The sequence below is a fragment of the Poecilia formosa genome, unplaced genomic scaffold (assembly GCF_000485575.1).
Source record: "Poecilia formosa unplaced genomic scaffold, Poecilia_formosa-5.1.2 Scaffold268, whole genome shotgun sequence".
NCBI lineage: Eukaryota > Metazoa > Chordata > Actinopteri > Cyprinodontiformes > Poeciliidae > Poecilia > Poecilia formosa.
In genome coordinates, this window is record NW_006800207.1 from 460,109 (window position 1) to 480,109 (window position 20,001).

At 39.2% G+C, this 20,001-nt stretch overlaps 1 protein-coding gene across 3 annotated transcripts in view; it reads right to left on the reverse strand.

Moving 5' to 3' along the window:
• Nucleotides 1–325: 325 nt before the first annotated feature.
• LOC103150993 (pleckstrin homology domain-containing family G member 5) overlaps nt 326–20,001 on the reverse strand; it is a 77,198-nt gene continuing 57,522 nt past the window's right edge. For all 3 annotated transcript variants that reach the window (XM_016681057.1, XM_007570788.2, XM_016681058.1), the window contains 11 exons: nt 6,906–7,085; nt 5,042–5,209; nt 3,061–3,156; nt 2,656–2,856; nt 1,964–2,074; nt 1,695–1,844; nt 1,470–1,607; nt 1,245–1,364; nt 1,025–1,157; nt 681–796; nt 326–556 (listed from right to left, as the gene is read on the reverse strand). In XM_016681057.1, the coding sequence (XP_016536543.1) occupies nt 341–556; nt 681–796; nt 1,025–1,157; nt 1,245–1,364; nt 1,470–1,607; nt 1,695–1,844; nt 1,964–2,074; nt 2,656–2,856; nt 3,061–3,156; nt 5,042–5,209; nt 6,906–7,085 (1,629 nt within the window). In that variant the 3' untranslated portion in view covers nt 326–340. The remainder of the gene's footprint in view (nt 557–680; nt 797–1,024; nt 1,158–1,244; nt 1,365–1,469; nt 1,608–1,694; nt 1,845–1,963; nt 2,075–2,655; nt 2,857–3,060; nt 3,157–5,041; nt 5,210–6,905; nt 7,086–20,001) is intronic.

Genomic DNA, 20,001 nt, shown 5'->3' on the forward strand with positions numbered 1-20,001 from the left:
AAAAAAAAAAAAAAAAAAAAAAAAACTAATTTCCTATAAGAAAGTATTAAAAAAACAAGTTATTTTGTTTTGAAGAGTCATGTTCCGTTTTTTTGTGTGTTTTTTTTAAAGTGCTTAGCTGAACCGACAGCAAAAAAGGCTTTTAGGGTTGTAAAAGTTGTCAATCCCTGACTTGGGTAGAAAACTTTTCATAAATTGTCATAATAACCCGATTGCAGTACTTATTAAATAGGGTTAAATTTGAAAGGATGCAACTGACTTTGAATCTGCAAGCATTATTACATTGAACTGACTCTGTATTTAAGTGCGTTGAGACAAAATAGTTTTGAACTGGCATTAATTAAACTGTGCTGAACAGAATTGGTTGAAAAATGAGGCCAATAAGTGGAACATCACAGTACCTGGAGTTCTGCTCTTCCTTGTGCCGAAGGATCGGGGAGCTGGTAGCAGAGTTGCTGCTCTCATCTTCCTCTTCCTCCTCATCCTCGGCTGTGCATTTCTTCTGAATGTCCTGCTGCCGGAGGACTTCCTGACTGCGGAGCCTCTGCAGCTGGTTCTAAAAGAAATCACATAACGTTAAAAAACAAAACAAAACAAAAAAACACACAAAAAATAATAATCAGACCATCATATAAGGACTGCAAATCTCTCAGCTGAAATGGGAGAACCATTTCACCAACCTGGACATTGCAAATTGCATCAATCCAGCTTCGCCCCTGGGAGGCGCTGTTGGCTTGGAAAGTGTAAGCTGCAACTGCACTCTTGAACTCATTGAGGTAGATAAGGGTAAAAGAACCTAAAAACACAAAGAAATGCATAATGTCAGTGCCACAGACAGAAAAAGATAAACACTTAATATTTTTATTTTACTGCTCATATTTTGGCATTTTATGCAGGACATTGTTACAGTTCCACCATGTTGCGGATTTCCTGCTTTCCTCCAATTCACATTTCCAGACAAAACAAAACATTTGCATTCTAAATACTAAAATCTGGCCAAAAAAAAAAAAAACCTAGCGCTCACCAGGATCTTTGAGCTCCTTACAGACGATGTTGTGAATGAGGAGAGGCTGTCTGATAATTTTAACCTTTTCAACTCGTTTCACCGGTTTGGTAACTAGCAGTAGGTCGGTGAACAGGAAACAGTAGACCTCCATCTGCAGGGCAAAAGTCAGAAACCAGGTGTGACTTCAAAGGGCAGAGCGCGTCGTGCGTTTACAAGCGGTCGTGTGACTCAGTCTTACCCTGCTGTCCTTGCCCTCTTTCATCCTCAGAGCTCCCTCCAGGTGCAGCTGTCGAGTCTCCTCCGGTGACGTTTCTCTCATGGGAGACATTAGATCGAAGCGGTTGTACTCTTTGAGGATCTGAAGAGGAGAAGACCCCCCCAAAAAAGAGAGAAAGCGTGAAGCAAGAGCTTACATAAAGCCTCATCACTGACAGCTCTATGGTGTCATAAATTAGCTTCTTGCCTTCTCCACTTCTTCACTGCTGCCCTCCACGGCCTCGTAGGAGTCTATGCGGGCGGAGATGGTGGCCAGCTTCTGCTGCTCCTGACGCTGTCGCATCTGCGAGTCCACGCTGTTGATGAAGCTCTCCACTGTGACCAACTGAAACACACAAAAATACTTATGTTCAAACCTGATGCAGGGTGAATAAGTCCCAGTAGGAACAGTAATGGCTACCAGGATCCTCACCATGCTGCTAACGATGTCGCGGGCCGACGGCTCGTCAGTTTTCTTCAGTATGCTTTTCAGCAGGAGGGGATACTTGGTCAGTCTCTGATGAGGCTTTGCCAACATGTCGGCCAGCTTCAGACGGTTACACTGCTTATGGGTCTCTGCCCACTAAAGACAAAGGCAGGAAGTCAAGCGTCAAAAACACAGGAGAAGGATGAGTGTGTCCGATCAGGGCATGCTGAAGGGATGTAGAATCAGCTTTATGGGTGGCAGAGTGGAGTACTAACCGTAACGTACGTCCTGAAGGGCTCGTTGTCCCTGAGAAGCGTGCGCATGTACTCCATGCAGCTCTCCTCCTCCATGCAGTAATGAATGTATGGCTGGAACCTGGACCCAAACTGAAAACATAAAGGCATAAAGCAGATATTACCACATCGGCAAGGGGGGACTCCTTATTGCTTCTTTAGAGCACATCTTCCAGCTCCGTTTTGTCGCTTGTTGTACCCATAGGATGAGTCGGGTGCAAATCATCTGGGATGTGTGATTGATGGGAGCAGAGCTGCTTACGCATTTAGCTGTGCAGGACACTGCACTGGTTACAGGCTAAACTTATGCACCTTACTTTGTTTCTTTACTCAACAAGGCAAACTACTTTTCCCCCTATTTAGATTATGCATAGATTAACACAAAGGCCTTCTTCTTAGTTTTCTCTGTTCTGTATGTATTAAATGTGCCACTTCAAAGTTTTGAATGCAAATTTGATGCTTAATGCTGGGTTAGCTTCAGGTATAGAGCACCTGAAATCACGCCGCTGTCATGTTTTTCCCGTAACTGTATGTAATAAACCTGGTAAATTCTCAAAAACTGAACTCATTTGTATTGTGCGTTTGTTTGTTTTTTCTCTTCATTTTCTCTGTCTTTTGGCCATTTGTTGCAGATAGAATACAAGCTTTTCCAGTATAGTTTAGCCACTACTGACCGTCCTGAAGCCATCATGGAGGTGAGTCGGGTCGAGCAGGGCCCGGGCCTCCCTGGCCTTCTTCAGAACGGGCAGCATGACCTGGTTCCACAGTGAGATGTGCAGCCGGACTATCTCCTGGATGTTGCTGAACAGTTTGGTGGGTTCCACATCCGTCAGCAGGCCGCTCTCCTGCAGGTTCAGCAGCCCACACTGGAACAGCTGGACAAAATGGCATTCAAGTTTAAGGTTTACTGTAGAGACGGAAATAAATTTTATTACTTCAAAATCCCAACGAGGAAGTGATTGTGTAACTTATCTGCCAAAATACAGATGCATCTTGTTGCACAACACCCTGTAGCATGTGGACTTTATATGGACTTTATATGTGCGGCGGCATATTACAAAAGCTTCCTTTGTACTTACATCAGTGATGACTCTGAGTTTCTTTATGTAGGTGGCTTCAGTATTCAGCAGCTCCCATATCGCCTCCTGCTGGTGGAACTGTCGCTTCGTCAGCGTCTACATAAAAACACAAAGGTTTTCTTGATGGGTATGACACATTGGGCCCACACCTTTGTCTCTGGAACTTTGTCTACAACTGACTAGTTTACCGACAGCCACCATAAATGAGTTTCAGGTAAGTTCCAATGAATTTCATGGTAAAAAGAAAAAAAGTAGAATAAACCTGTTAAGTATTAAGCAAAGATTAAGGAATCATTTTATTTTTCATTCTTATAAAGAGATGAGCAAATGTTTGAGCATTTAGATAATGTTTTCTAGGTCTGTGTTAAAAATTGTCACCAACTTCTCCATATAAAAGTTAAATAAAGATTAAAATAAAGGATAGAATTCTAATTTCATAGCTTTACATAATATTTGACTTGTTTGTAAAGACCAACTTCTCTTTCTTTTAAGGATATACAACAGAAAAATAAAGAATCTAAAGAATCCTGCCACTTATGTCTGAGAAAAGATCAGTGATAATACTAGATATGTATGGAAACTATGTGTTAACAAGTTTTTCCACAAGTGAATTATCCAGCGGCTTTATTTTCATTTCTTTCCAGCTTTAATTTAAAATATTGCTGCCTTCCATGCAACACGGAAGCAGGATGTCAATACTCACTTCTTCTGGCTTGCAGGTGAAAAGCTATTACTCAGTGGTTATGTATGCAGCGTATTCATAATTAAACGCCAATATGATTCTCTGTACCAAGCTAAAGTGAAATTCTAAACAAAAACATCTTCATTTTTATCCCAGCAGTGAAGTGGAAACATTAAATTCCAAAGGCAAACCAAAGAAAGTGGAGCTACAATTAAAAGTGGATCACTCAATCCCATAAACCAGAATAATATTCTCCCATTTTCCAGGGTCATCTCTGAGCAGCACTACGACTATGACTGAGTTATGCAGCTTATATAACCAGCTGTCAGCAGTAAATCTCCCATAGGAGGGAAAATACAGCAACCTGTCAACAATCTGATTAGCCATATAAACATTAACAGGCGAAAGCAAATGACAGAGTAAGATGGATGTTATCGTTTCCAAAGGCATTTACAGCTCCAACTGCAATAAGCCTTGTAAGCTTTATTGCTGGAATACAGGTAAGAGGGGAACAGACAAGGATGGATGATAAGGAGGACACCATTTGATCAGCAGCATGGTTTGGTTGAACCACACGAAGGAAAATGTTGCTCAGAAGTAGAGGTCGACATTTATCATATCTTTCATCACTTAGGGAAAATTTTCTTATAGGAATTTTGATTTGTTGTTGTACATTTCAATTAGTGATGGTAAATAAAAGAAACTGACAGAATCATCAGTAATTTTTATTTTTGCTGTTCGACACTGTTCCACGCAAAAATCCATCAGTAAATTCAAAAATATGATTAAATGTAGCTATTGTGTGAGGCCTAGTGATGTAAATTACACTTTTTAAGTGAAAAAGTGTGAAGAAGCCTGTTTTAAATGGGGTTTTTTTCCAGGAAAAGTATTTAAGTTTGTGGCGTTATGAATGCTGTCAGACATACAGTTACACAAAAAAATAAAATAAAATGTAGTTTTTAAATCATAGTTATATTGTTACCACAATAGCATAATTGAGTATAAAATAAATAAATAAAATTACGAGAATGTATGGGAATAAAAAGTCACAATATATAAAGTTATAATGCTACGACTTTATTCTCGTGTTATTTCAACTTTATTTTTGTAATTTTATGACCATTTTTTATTGGTATGGCTTCAATGCTCAGTCTTACCATAGTACCATAAAATATTAAGATAAACTTCTAAGTCCATGATGCCCACCCCTACACTGAGGGACTATATCACCACACATGGGAACAAATAAGGAGAAAATATTTTGCTTACAGTTATTAGACATGAACAAAGTGTTCGTACCTCTGGATCGTCCAGCAGCGTCTTCCAGCTGTCCTCCATGACCAGGTTGGCCTCCTCCTCTCCCTCCCAGGAGTCGTGGTGGAAGGAGAGCTGCCGCGGCACCTTGGGCAGCCCAAATAACGAGTAGGAGTGGAGTTTGCTCTGGAGCTGCTCGAGACGGTCCAACTCCTGCAGCAGGAAAAGTTTCAGATCAGGGCCAAGATTGCATGCTAAGCTCAGTGTTTTTATGCTTTAATGGCGCCTTGATATTTAAATCCAAACGTAGCCACTGCTCAGCTCTTTGTTCAAGCTGGCAGCCTTTACACAGTTATGAAAATGAGCTCTGTGCATTGAGACCACTTTAACAATAGACGACAGGGGAGTCGGGGTGAAGGCTACAGTTGGGCAAAGAAGCTAATTATAAAATAGTCTGCAGTGAATTTAGAGAGAACATGATTAGATCTGAGCTTATTTGTCTGGTTTTGAGACAGAATGACTGACAGCTGCTGAACCCTGCAGTACAGAGGATGACAGAGGTCCAGGTTCTGGTCCTGAGAGAGCTAAAGGGGGCAAATCGGCTAAAACAGAGATGAGTCTGGAACTGACAAATGACTGATTGCGTCTCTGAACGACGTCGGCAGATGTGCTGGATGCGACCGCAGGGTTGGGTTGGACATTTTTAGACGCTGGCACAATGCTCTTCATTTGAGTCAAAGTGGATTAGAAATGTAGATAAAATGAGACAGAGGTCTGAGCAAGCAATGAGCTTTAAACCAAAATTTATCCTCAATGGTTTCATATAGATAAAAAAAAAATTAAAAAAAATATGACCTGGTTAACTGAAAATAATTTTAAGTTTGATTTAGGGCTGAAACGATTAATTAGATCAATTGTGATGAATCAATTTTTTGAAATAATTGTCAATCACTTATTGACTGTGTGTTCTCTGACTTTGTATTTTTATGGGGTTTTTTATGGAAAGCACTTTGAACAGTATTGTTGCTGAAATGTGCTATGCAAATAGACTTGATTAATTGATTAAACCAATAATCGATTAATCTGGAGTATGCAAACAAAAAGAGGCCATTTGCTGAAATAATAGTGAGTAAGCCAAAACTCTATGAAATATCTCCATTTGGCATAGTTTTAGCTTCACTGGGTTCAAATCCTGTAAAATAATCTACTAAGCACCTTTTGCTTTTTAATTATCAGTTAATCAAAAAATAATTAGTATACTGATGTTAAGCAGAGCAGACAAGGTTAACCTTTCACATTAGAAACATTTTAACTGTAGCTGTATCTTTTCTACAAATGATAAAGCGTTCACTGAAGAAATGCTTTTATTGCATTTTAGGCAATAAAATGTTTATTTTCATTAGTGAAAAAGGATTTGAAATATTTGTACTTCTAATACTGTATAAAATAAGCTTAAGTGCTTAAATGAAAAATCTACAGCAAGTGCAATTTTTTTATCCACTTAATAGTCAGGAAAATCTGTTACCAAAATAATCAGTTGCAGATCTAGTTAGATTTCTTTAAAATCTAAGAATCCTTTGGATAAAACTTAGTGAGCAAAGGCTTTCCCTTCCACCTACGCATTTCCATAGCAGCTGCGAGGAAAGTAAGTAAGCCAACAAGTAAAGAGACTCTGAAGGGAAATGATTTCACCAGGGCTGGCGGGATGTGGCCTTCTGACCTCCTCCCACTCCAGCCGGCTACTGTTTTGTTTGCTTCTGAACGCTTTCCTAATGCGAGACACGTCTGGGCAGCAGACATGTTCCCCATAGCTTTTAACAACTCATTTCTGGGGTAAGAGAAAGCGTGCTGCTTTGATCGAACCAGCAGGCGCACCTTCTTGGGTTTCACACTCTGGGCTCAGCCTTACCTTGCCAAAGGGCCCCGCTCCGGCGTTGGAGCCGAACAGGCCGCTGAAGCGGCTGGCGGCGCGGTTCTTCCAGTTGTCCGGCCCTGCCCCGACGGCGGGCAGCTGTCCCAGAGCATCCTGGGTCGGAATGTTGGTCTCCCCCAGGAACTCCGTCATGTTCTTCCTCCGTCGAGCCTGACCCTGACAGGAGACACACAGATAAAACTTACAAGATGTACAGTAACAAAACAGAAAATGAAACAAACAGATCACTTATTAGCAATTGTGTCATTTCAAGGGGGGAAAAAAAAAAAAAGATTCCAGTCAGGGAGTTGGAAAGAACGGAATGAGAAAAATATACAAAGACAGGATAAGCAGGAAATCGGAGGGGATTTTCAGGGCTAAGGATGACATCAACTGGCTCGTTAAAGCCATCCTCATGTTGGGACACAAACAGGAGAGGGAAGAATTGACACTTCCTCCCAGCCAATGCTCATGACATCACAAGGAGCAGGCAGGAGGTTGTTCCATAGGAACAGACGATCCGAGTTTGGCCATTGTTCCCCCGTCCATTGTTACCCTGTCAGCAGGCCCCGTCGCGTGGCGCGCTCCTACAAACTCCGTCCACTTTACGAGCAGCAGCAAAGTAAATAAACAAGGGGTCGCCTCGGTATCAGAGGAAGCAGTTGTTTTTGTCGGAGTGTCAGTGCTGAGGAATCTGCTGTTGGTGGCGGTGTGTTTGTATGTGTGTCCCTGACGGGGGGAGTCAATGACCCTCACCTCATTAAACAGGGGATGGGGAAACTTTACATTCCAGGACACTGACACCGTTGCTGAAACCGGCCGGCCGTTCCGACAAAATTCTTTAACTGATCACCCCCCCTCGACTAAACAGAAACGAACAAACACACACTGTGCAGTCAAAACATTGGAAACACCTCCCCCACCTCCACTACACACACACAAATACTTTTGCTTTCAGCATCTTGGTCAGACTCGCAATAAAAAAATGTTTTTTTGTTGTTTTTTAAAATTATGATTGAGCTGCACATCTGGACTTGGATGAAGCTGAAACTGCTCTGATTTGTTTTTTTTTAATCAATCCAAATTTTCTTTTTTCTTTTAAAAATTAGACATTTTAATGTAACCAGTATGTGCTGTAAGCTCCTTGATAGAGGTATCAGTATTGACTGACATAAAATTACAGGATTATCCCAATTCCAGCATGAAAGCGTGCACTCTTAACTTTTACTGAGCTCCATGCAAGGTGGAGCAATGAACATGCAGTGTTGATGCATTTACTGAGAGAAGTCAATGTTTTCAGCAAGAATTGATGAAGTTTAAACAATTTGTTTAATATGTTTTTCACCATGTACAGCCAGAACTCCAACACACACAAAAAAAAAAAAACACTAAAGAAAAGCTATTGTGTTCTGCATTACTGGACAGAACACGATACAATCAATCATGTTTTTATATATAATAATCTTTGAACGAAGCAACTCTTTTTTTTCTTTCTCAACCCCATCCCTTCTTATCCGTTTTGATGCATTTCAGATACATAAAATCTGACTTTTAGTCAGTATTTTATCCGTCAGTCACTAGTCAGAGATGCTTAGGGATCCATAGTGAATTGTTTGATTTTCAGCATTCATTTTGATTTTCTGATTACTGACCATTCAGAAATTCCAGAATCTGATTTCATTTTGTTCAGTGAACAAATCAGCCAAGATACAGTAATTGGTACATCCTTGCTGTTGATGTCGTTAGTGAGACACTTGAAGTCGATTCCAGAATCAATAAAAGTGTTTAAAATGAAGTCAGTACAGAAAAGATATAAGAAGTTATTTAAACAAAAACTGCTTTTTAAGACATGTTCAGGCTTGTCCAAGGATCATTAATGTTAGAAGATAGCAAGAGAGAGCAAGAGATGCAGCAGATAACAGGAAGCTTAATCACAGAATGAGAAAAGGGCTTTGTTTAATCTGGTTGAACAGATTCAATCTTATTGAACAAATTAAACAATGTTCAACCAGTTGGATCGTCCTGGATCACACTGGAGTTGGAAATGTTAGGAGTATTTTGAAAATCCAGCAGTTAATGTAAAGGTCAACATTCTTTTGGAAATGCAAAATTATGGTAGTGGTAGCTGCTCTAATCGCTACAATAAGATGGGAAAACCAGTGGGTAATCCTTCTGACTTTGTTATAAGATGAACACAGCTCTCGGTCATACAGTGTGAAGCTCAATCTGCTCCAGATGTAAATAAACACCACCAGTAATGGCAGGGATACTAGAGAAGGTACTTTGAATGCTGCTTTCTTCTTATATTATTATTATTATTATTATTATTTTAAATAAAAGAACATGCAAAAAGATGACCAGCACATAAATTAGTGATCAACACAATAACCTGGATGGTGCATCTTAAACACACTTAAATCAATCATACTACGAAACAACCTTATGTTTTATCTGTGAGAAATTTTTTGCAAAGTAGATTAGCAATGTAACTAAAAAGAGACAATCTGTCGTTCAGATAGAAAGTGCTGAAAACAGGAAAGTTTGCATCCATTTCAGTGAAAAGGAAACCAAAATCGAGCCATTTTGGGTTTCTTTTAACAAGTGGAAGAGGATGCAGGTGTCAGGAAGTCCACATGGTAAGAAAGACAAAACCTGGACCATTTCCCAGTTCGAGCACAGCACTTAAATCCTCACTCAGTATAGAAAGCAGACATGAGAAAGTTTTGAGCTAATCTGATCCAACATAAAGATAACAAATTTTCTTCCTGAGCACTTTCAGCAAAACAAAATGTTTCCATAGACTAAACCAAAGTCTGGAAGTTGCAATTAAACAGAGGATAAAAGCCATCAACAGTTTCCCACCATAGCAATGGAGCTTACCATTGAAGCCAGAGGCATGTCAAAAGTAACAAAAACCATTCTAATCCTTCAGAGGGGTTCATGGACCGCAGCCCATCCTCATGCCAGCTGCTGCCCTCACTCAACGTCTCGCCTCCTCCTTTTCCACTTCCACTGGTGGGAGTCTTGTGTATCCACTCCTTCACCCGGACAGTTCTTATGAAGATGGCAAACCGCTAATATTTCCCTAAAAGCACTTCAGAAAGGCTCCAGCTGACAAGATCCAGTGCCTCCTGGTTTAATCTGAGTCCTGTCAAGTTATCCGACCGGTCAGTTGGCGGACCTTCTTCTGACGCGTCCAGCCTGCTTACATTTCACCCGAACACTGGTCTGAAGTCATAGCAACCAGGAGGATCCTGCCTCATTGTGCTGGCTCTTGGGGAGGCTGATCTGAATATCTGGAGGTGGAGTCAGAGTGTGACAGCTTGCAGGCAGGGAGCTCCTCGGTCGAAACAGCCGTCCCGGTGCTTCTGACGATGACAAATGCTCTGTTTGGCACTTTCTTCAAGCAGCCACGCCGCTCGTGTCTTGCAAAACACACCCGTTTCCATTTTTTCAAGATGAGTATTTGTTCATAAGGAAGAAGCTTACTAAAAAACCTGAGACTTTCACAAGGGGTGAGCATGTCATTTTCGCGACACGTCCGCCCCCGAGGCACAGTCTTTGTTCTCAAGAAGCGTCTGTTTTTCTTAGAGACCTTTGAACAATGCCAGGCTACATGGCAAAAAACAAGGAAAGAAATTTCCAAATAGCCAAACAGGAAATCCCCTTTGTTTACTTGTTTCAGCACATTTAATCGGCTGCTGTAGTACAATAGATAAGCACATTGAGCTCCCCGCCTTTCCATCAGCAGCAAAAAAAAGTTTGAACGCCTTCCAGAGCAGAGAAGTATACCTCAAATATAAACAGAGATATTCTGTAATTTATTGAAGATATTACTTCAGGTCAGTGTGCTGCCAAGTGGCCCATGAGCCCCTCTTGAACTAACATTAAGCAGCTGTATTCATGTCTGCCTGAATAATTGTGTTTACAGGGTCTTTGTTGAGTCTACTATGTAAACTTGTCCATGTAGAGGGAAACAAAAATACTGAGGCTTTCTCCATTTAAGTCCAGTGGTTCTCAAAAGACCATAACACAAAGTTGACTGACATTTTTACACAATAGTTCAACACGATATGGACTTTATTGTTATCTTATGTCATAAAAACAAATGGTGAAAAAGAAAAAAAATAACTTTCTGTCCATGAGCATGGAAGATTGTATGAAAGGTGAGATTTAATTATGCATTACATTTTTACTAACAGAAATGTTCCCTGAAGTCATAATTCTTACCAACATTGACTTCAAACTTCAACAAGGTCCCCATGCAAGTAAAACTTGGTGATGACTGCAGATAAAACATTTCCTTTTTTAAGATTTATCATACTAGATGTTTAACAGTATTATGCAATCTTCAGTGAATGTGTTGGATGTAATGTTTGAAGGCACTACATGCAGAGACTTACATCACATTTAGCTTTCATTGCCAACAGTAGGAAGCATGGTCTCCTTAGCTTGTTAGCATGCTTTCTTAGCCAATAATTGTTAGCATGCTTGAGAACAATTTTACAATCTCAGCAGATTTACAAACTGCATCTAGAGAAATGTTTACTTTACGAGATGTTTTTGATTAGCTTTCATTTAAAGCAGAGATAGGTGTGAACAACTCAATTTTTGCCTTGCTTATGCTAATTTGCTTTATTTCACAGTTGGTTAGCTTTTTATTTACAATGCCAATTGCCGATACCAAAACTTTTGAACACCTCTAAAGGAAACCACAGGGAACCATGAAGTTAGCAAAATGCTGAGTTTAACTGGAATACTTTGTTTTAATTTTATATCAGTTCAAGATCCAAGTTTTAATTTCAAAGGTAAATATCTTGCCAGATGAAGAGATTCCTGGCAAATCACGTTATCTTGTAAATAATTGTGTCAGGTTTTTATTTTGATACCACAAAAGAAGTCCCAAACTATAACTATTTGGGAGCCATTGTTCTAGGTTAATGAAATCAAACTGAGCTTGGAGTTTTATCTCATCTACCGCAGCTTGTGGCATTAACCTCACCCTGGAAAAAGCAAAAATCTTTAAGCAACCTGATTGAATTAAAATAAGTGGTGAGAAGAAATCTGCTTCAACCCCCACCCTCTCACTCTTCTACTCTCCTGCTGTGATGCCCCCCTCCCCAATGGTAGTCATCTGATAACAGCTGGCTTTGATCATGTGGGGGGTGATTAACGATCAGAAAACAATGTGACACAGACTTTCCTGAGAACTCGAACCCAAATCGATCCAGTCAAATATAAATAAAATACCCCCATCAAGAGAGGATGACCAGGAAACAAGAACCATAAAAGGCCTCGGTGGTCTGGATGTGCACAAAACGAGCAGAGCAGCACATTTAAATAAAGCAACACAGCAAAACATAATCTCAACCAAACAAATGTCACAAGCTCCCAGTTGCATTCATATGAAAAACAAAAACAATACCATTCGTCAGTCATGAGTATAGAGGCATCTACAAATTGGCTTTGGGACAATTGAACTTTACTACTTAATTTGCTCATTGAACTTAGGACCCATGTAATTAAAGCCAATGCTCGTCAGTTTCATTTCTTTGTAAGGATTGGGTTTCATGAATTATAAGTAGCTCGAAAATAGTCCAATTTTAAGCGGAAGCCAATAGTACATTTATCAAAACCTTTGTTTGCGCTTTATTTTCATTAGCAGTGATTCTGATCAACTCAGATTATGACCCCTAATCAAAATAAAAGTCATCATCACACAATAAGCAGATTCAATAAAATTATTTTAAGCCATCTGCGGTGGAAGTGGATAAAATTAAAGAACGACTGGGACAAAATATCAGGTGGCAAACATGTATTTTCCATATCAACAAACTAAGGTATGAATTGACCAAAACTGCAATGAAATGATATTGCCAAAAGGTGAAATAACCTGCATCTCTGCAAGTCTCTCACCTGAGTGAAATTTGCCGGTTGTGTTGTGTCGGGAGGCGGCGACTCGGGGATCTCTGGGTCCAGGTGCAGCAGGTCCCAGCTGTGCCAGGATGTCAAGCGACTAAAACGAACCATTTTCCACAGAAAATATGGGAAATCCAACCAACACCAAGGTTTAAATTTAGTACTATCTTCTGAGGGATCAGGAGTAGATCGACCTCCACAAGTCAGGACAGACCCATGTGTCCAAGTGCATAGGTGGGAGAGCTCTGTGAAGCATTGCCGTTTCTTCCTTTGTGTGGCTGCTGGCCGACCGGAGCCTGCAGATAAGGTGTGCTGCAGGCCAACGGTCACACAAACAACAATCATAAAGGTGTGTTTGAGCCTTGCAGTAATCTCCACCTTCAGGCATTAAGAGAAAGTCTTTGTCTTCCAGGCTCTTTCTCGTCAACACACACAATATTTATCTCCACCTACACCATATGAGGAAAATACAGCTTTCTGCTAAATGCTAATATAATTATTAGGTGCTAGCACACTGGGGTAGTTTCATGCTTTTCTCATTATTAGCGTAATGAAAGAGCAAGTTGCCAAACATGAGTCATTAAACTGTTCCCACGCAAGCAGTGGCTGGGCAAACTGGATATTGAAAGCAGAAACTACAGTGAAGGGAATCCAATTTTAGATGCAAACAAAAGAAGATGACGATGGGTGATTCACAATGTTTTGGAATGTGAGCGAATTATGATCCATTATTCACAAGAAAGCAAAGATTACAAATGGTAATCCATGTCTAGAACTGACGAAGAACTGTTTAATACCAAAACATGCTGGGTTTAATGCTACGTAAAAAATGCAGCGGATGGGTTTTCACAAAGTAGAGCTGACGCCATGGCTAACAATTATACGTCTTTCACTGATGTTTACCATGTTAAACAGCGTCTGCCCATGACAGATTTCTGTTCAGCTACTGCTTTTTATGGTCACATAAATATTTGACAGATTTTCACCAGATGAAGATGGTTAAAGTTATTTCAAATATCAGTTTTCAAACGATTAGTTTTTGAGGGGAAAATGGCTTTCCCAGCCAACCTGGCCTTGTGTGAAAAAGTAGCTATGCCCTAATAACTGGTTATGTCATTCTTGAGAGCAAGAACTGCCATTAAGCATTTTTGGATAACTCTCATTCAGTTTTTACATCACTGTGGGGGAATTTTTACCCACTTTTCTTGGCAAAATTATTTCAATTCAGCCACATCGGATAGTGTCTGAGTATGAAAAGTCTGTTTACGCATGTTGACTGGATTTTTGTCCAGACCAAACGTATTATTTTACCCAAGACACAATCTGATAGCAGTTTTTTCTTCTTCAGGACTTTCTGAGCAGCATGGCTATATCAATTTAGTCTTGCAGAACCAAAGAACTCAAGACCATCACCTTATTAACACCTCCTTTAGTTTGGAAAGCTTTTTTTGGACTAACTTAACTGCTTTTGTATTTGCTCTGATCATATTTGTCTGGTACTGAAAGAGTTTGATGATCTATATGTAAAAGGGCACATACTTCAGTTTCACATTACATCTTTGTTAAATTGTAGATGCAGTTCAAAAAGTAAAATCAAAAAGTGGATGCATCTCAGATCTCCAAGTGAAACTACAATATTTATTCATAAAAAAATATTAATTTAGGTGTTTAATGATGAGCTGCAAGCCATAATCATTACAATTAGCCTACGGATTGTGGTATTCAAGCATATTAATAGAAAATTTGGTGGAAGAAAAAAAGCGTGGTAGAAAAAGGTGCACAAAGCAGACAGAACAACATCTCACTTTTCAATTATATTTTAAAATATTGTGACGAAAATGCATGTTATATTTTCACTCCGTAGAGTGTTTATGCAGTTGTGTCTTAGTGAAAATCTTTATAACTGCAACAACATTTTCCAGTCTGCCTGATGCTGATTAAGCAAATGTCATTTGAATCTATAATAATGTCAATAAGGCCATCCATCCCAATGTTTTTAGGTCAGAGTCACATTGCTGACCCATATGGTGTAATGTATAGAGTGAAAAGATTCTGCATTATCAAGTAACAGCAAGCAATTAATAAATGACAAAAGCCATGACAAGCATCTTCTGCCAGGCAGACGACTAAACGTGACAAAAACTGAGGCTGCTCTCAAAACCTGAGTACAACAAGTCACTAAAACAATACAGCCATAGTCTGTCACCTGCTGAAGGCTTTTGGGCTTTTTGACTCATTGCAGATTTACATCCTAAGGCTTCTAGGTGCTTCTGTGACAACTGACAGATTTTCCCAGAACTGAGTCATTTAAAGAAACAGTATCCATCTTTCCTGTCTGTTACACAGCAAACTCACCCAGCCCTGAGGCAGATCCAGGAGTATCGGTGTCTTTTAGTATGAGGAGGTAACTCTTAACATTACTAACCACCATCTACTGTTGACTTTTTATATTATGTCTAAAAATGAGATCAATAAAAACAGTTTTATGGGAACAACAAACATTTTAGTACCTTTCTCACTTTCTCAGATGTTTCACTGTCTAACTTAATACAAACATTGTTTATTTTGAAAAGTTAGTCATAGAAGAAAGAAAGCTTTTGACTCTTAGTGTAGTCATTTTGAGTAAACAGTGGATGGCTCCACATGATTTAAGAGACAAAACACAAACCAGGATCTGATTGTTTGCTACTTTGGGCCCTACAAGTGAATTAACAAAGTAAAAAAAAAAAAAATCATCAGAAATGGCCTTAGAGAAGCAAGTGCTGTTGGTCATTTCAAAATAATTTTAAAACACTCCACAGGGATGGATCTCCCAGTGGGTCAGACGATGCAAAGCTCGGAAAACAAGAACACAAATCAAAACCGAAAGGTCTTTCTTAGACATCACAAGTTACAGTCAAGCATCACAGTTCATTACAGTTCAGTCAGATAAGTTTGACTGAACAAGTTTGGCTTGTTTAAAAAGGCTGCCTAGAGAAAACTGTGTTCTCCAACAAGATTATGATCCACTTAAGTCTGTTTCTCAGTTACAAGACAAGTAGAACAAACTGTCAGGGAAAAAAGGAGGTCACACTATAATGAGTACCATTTTGGACACAAAGCATGGTGGTGGAGGGTTGATGATTTGACCTGGTTTTGCACCTTGTGTCCATCGAGCTGTCCATTAACATTTCTGTACGTCAAAGTATTCCAGAAAGAAACTAGGCCAAAGTTAATCAAGAACTGGGTAATTAACATCTTAAAGCACTGAATCGCCACTATTGGCTAATAAAAAATAAAAAAAAAAGCAAAGAATCAAGCTATTGCAATGGCCCAGTCAAAGTCCACATCTCCACTTTCCTGAAATGATGTACCAGGACTTAAATAAAGCTGGGCATAAACGAAGGCCTCTTATCCCCAATGATCTGATGAGGAATGTGGGGAAAAACATTCCTTCACTGGAACTAAAACTGATGGAGACATGAAGGAAAAGAGCTACTGCTCATAATGAATCATGACATTTCTGGTTTTCCCCAAAGACTCCATTAACTGTCTGGATGGGAGTTTAGATGTTACTGAACAAAACTACAGAGATTCAACCGGCACCAAAATGTATTAAAGCTATAAAGAGCCTGCAGTACATTCTGCAGTGTGTGTGTGTGTGTGTGTGTGTGTGTGTGTGTGTGTGTGTGTGTGTGTGTGTGAGACTGGTGATTTATTGTGGGTTTGAACCTTGACACACACATGGAGGATCCATTAAATGACAGATCCACTCCTGGGAAAGCCAGCAGCCTCCAACTGAACCCGTAATGTGAACCTAATCACAGTGATTTGTATCTCTGGATCAAATAATGTCGCCGTGGGTTTACAGACACCACCCTGCAAGATGCCTGATTCACATAAGCCAATCATGTTTTTGCTAACTGCTCCATGGCAACAGATAGATGGGAGGTTTTATGATCTGGCCAACTGACAGCGAGCAAGGATCAATGTACTGCACACGCTTATACACCAGCTCTGGGCTCCAGACGACAGAGCTATCTTTATGACGACTATAAACCAATCTCAGTTTCAGTTTGTTGAAACAAGCACGATGAAGCAACAGCACCCTCCACAATTACTGGTATAGGTAATAAATACAAGTAAAAATGTCGTAATTTTAACCTGACATGGAACAATTTTGAAAAATCCAGCCTTTGATTTATTTAGGATGAAAAGAGTCATGTTAATAAATAATTAGTGGCACTCTTCTTGGCTCTCCAAACAATTCCTATAAAATTTATAAATGTGGGCTGCGATTATTTCTGGCTGTTTTGTACCTTTTTCTATGACACTTTTTCCTTCCACGTAATTTTCTATTGATATGCTTGAATACCACAATCTGTAGGCTCATCTTTATTATGGCATACAGAAAATGAAATATAGACCAATACCTAAATTTATCAGTTTTTGTGTTATGAGTCTATATCAAACTTTAGCTTTAGGACTTGAAGACCTGTGATATTCATTTTTTTGATTGACATCTTAATTTGAGATGTCATTTAGTCCTTAAGTTGGTCATAGTGTCAAAATTGCAGTTATTTTATTCTTGTTTAACTTGATTCTTATCGCATAATTCATCACCCGAGATGAAGATTAAGCTTTTCACCAACAAACCGTCCAAAAATTTAGCTTAAAACGGCTGAGTTTGAGTGAAAACAGCTGTTCGCAAATGTTAAGTACGGTGGATGATATGTGATGCTGTGGGCCTGCTTTGCTTTCAAATGCCTGCAAAGTGTCATATTATAGCTTTCTTTCTGCATGATAATGATCCAACATTATTCAATGTGTAAAGCAAAAGTGTTTTAAGGGTTAAAGACTTCACTTTAGCAGATGTGTTACATCTCCTGCTCCGTGTCTGGAGAGCTGGGTCTCCACTTCTCCATTTGGAAAAACTATGCAACCATAGCCAGTCGCATTAACCCCTTTGCCTAATGAATGCGGCGGACATTAGTAGAAATTCTTGTTGGGTCTTCACTGTGACCTCAGATTCCACAGAGTGAAGCTGTAAAAGTTCAGGTCTGAATTTATTTTATGTGTGGATTAAAAATGATCTGCAACAGCACAAACACTGCAGAAGGATGGAATATTTAACAATGGAGGGACAAAGGGTCAGCAGCACTTTATGAGGTCAGTCAGCAGGAGATGAATGCATCTTTGACCAATCAGAGGACTTGGCTCAGTGTCTGTTATAAAATAATTTGAATCAACAGAGCTCCCAGCAGCCAATCACAACACTGCCAGAGATAGGAAACTGTAATATTAATACAATAAAAACATTGAAATTCAAATTTCAAACAAAAGAATATCTCATAAAGTCAGCACATGTTGAGTTCCTGCTAAAGAAAATCCTTTAAGGATGCTGAAGGAGTGGTGAGGAAAATCTGCACAAAAATAAAAACTCAGAACTAGATTTGATCCGTTTTGGTTTTATGAACTAATCAAAATAACCAGGGAATAATTTGAACAAACAGCGACCCCTGCTGACCAAAAATGTAAAAGCAACTTAGAAGTTTGTTGAGCTTTTCCTGCTCCATTAATTCCCAGTGGAGCCATTTGTTTACCTTCATGTCTGGCTGACATTTTGTCTGAGATTTTAAAGCATAGCTTTTCTCACAAGATTGTTTAATTTTATTTTATTAAAACCTGACAGCAAATGATGTAAAGTGCTGGTATCTTCTATTTTTGAAGAAAAAAATATTAGTTTAATCTTGATTAAAAGTCAAAATGAAATACAATGAAAGATCCAACACCACATGGATGGTCCATAGTACAGTTTTTATGTATGCAAATAAATTCACACACTCACCGGCCACTTTATTAGATACAACTGTTCATCTGATAGAAACAACTCAATGCCTTTAGGTATCTCAATAAGATGAAGGCGATTCGGTGAAGTTTAAAACATCAGAATGGAGAGAAAAGGAGGATTTAACTAATTTTGAACATGAAATGGTGCCAGACAGGTTGGTCTGAGTATTTCAGACAGTCCTACACTGGCAGATTTTTACACTTTGAACAAGACATTTTTCCTGTAAGTGAAAAAACCTGCCAGTGGAGCCATTTGTTGGGAACTAGTACATTTCATGATTAGCGACTTAAAAGTTTATTTATCTTGCTGAACTGTTACTATCTAGGTAGATGTGTATTAGTTCAAGCTAGATTAAAATTCTTAAGGTTTTGTGCTTTTGCAGAGCTGAACAACAAAAATGAGTTCGCTGTACTCCAATGATCACCACAGTGACCAGATCTCAAGCCAACAAAGCATTTTTAGGATATTTCTATCATGGATCTCCATCCCAAAAAAAAATGCAGCAACTTTGTGATGTTGTACTACCAATATGGACCAAAGTCTCAGGAATGTTTCAGACAACATGCTGAATCTATGCCAAAAAGAACAGAACGGGGGGGAAAAAAATCAATTAATGTGTCTTTTCGTAATATTATTCACCACAAACCAGAAATAAACATTTTTCCTTTTGATAGCTTTTAAGTTTCAGCCTTGCACAATATTTTAGTAGTTCAAGTTATGTCAGATTTTTACTGTGAAAAGTAAAAACACACAAAATCTACATTCTTGAAATCGATTTTCTAGTTTTGAGTTGTATTTATTTGAAATTAGAGGGCAGAAATCTTTGTCTTATTTTTGTTGTTTTAGTTGCAAAATAGCACATTTACATACCTTGAATAGAAATGGATTCATAATTTTATCCTTGCCATCACCACTTGATTTGTCTGTTCATATCTTTTAACAATGTATTTTAGTGCCACTAACAATCGAACAGAAGTAACAGTTTTCAGGTAGATCACAGCCAACCTGCTGTAAGAAGAGCGCTACTGCCACCCTGAGGAATAAACTGGAATTACTTCCGGTTTAAACTCCACATTCATCGTCAGTAAAGCTGACGAGTTCTTACACGAACATCAGGTAGGCACATTGACATTCGCTGTCTCATCAGGGAACATGTAGTGGTTTTGGGCAAATTAACAAATGAGACACATGATGACTAAAACTAAACTTTCCTGGGCAACCTCCAATGTTTATGTCTCAGCCTTTATGACTAACCTTGAACATTTAGCTCCACAGATGGCAGGAAAGTGCTTTTACCGAGCCCCCACCCGTTCGCCCAGAGCAACAGACATCTGGTTTACAGCT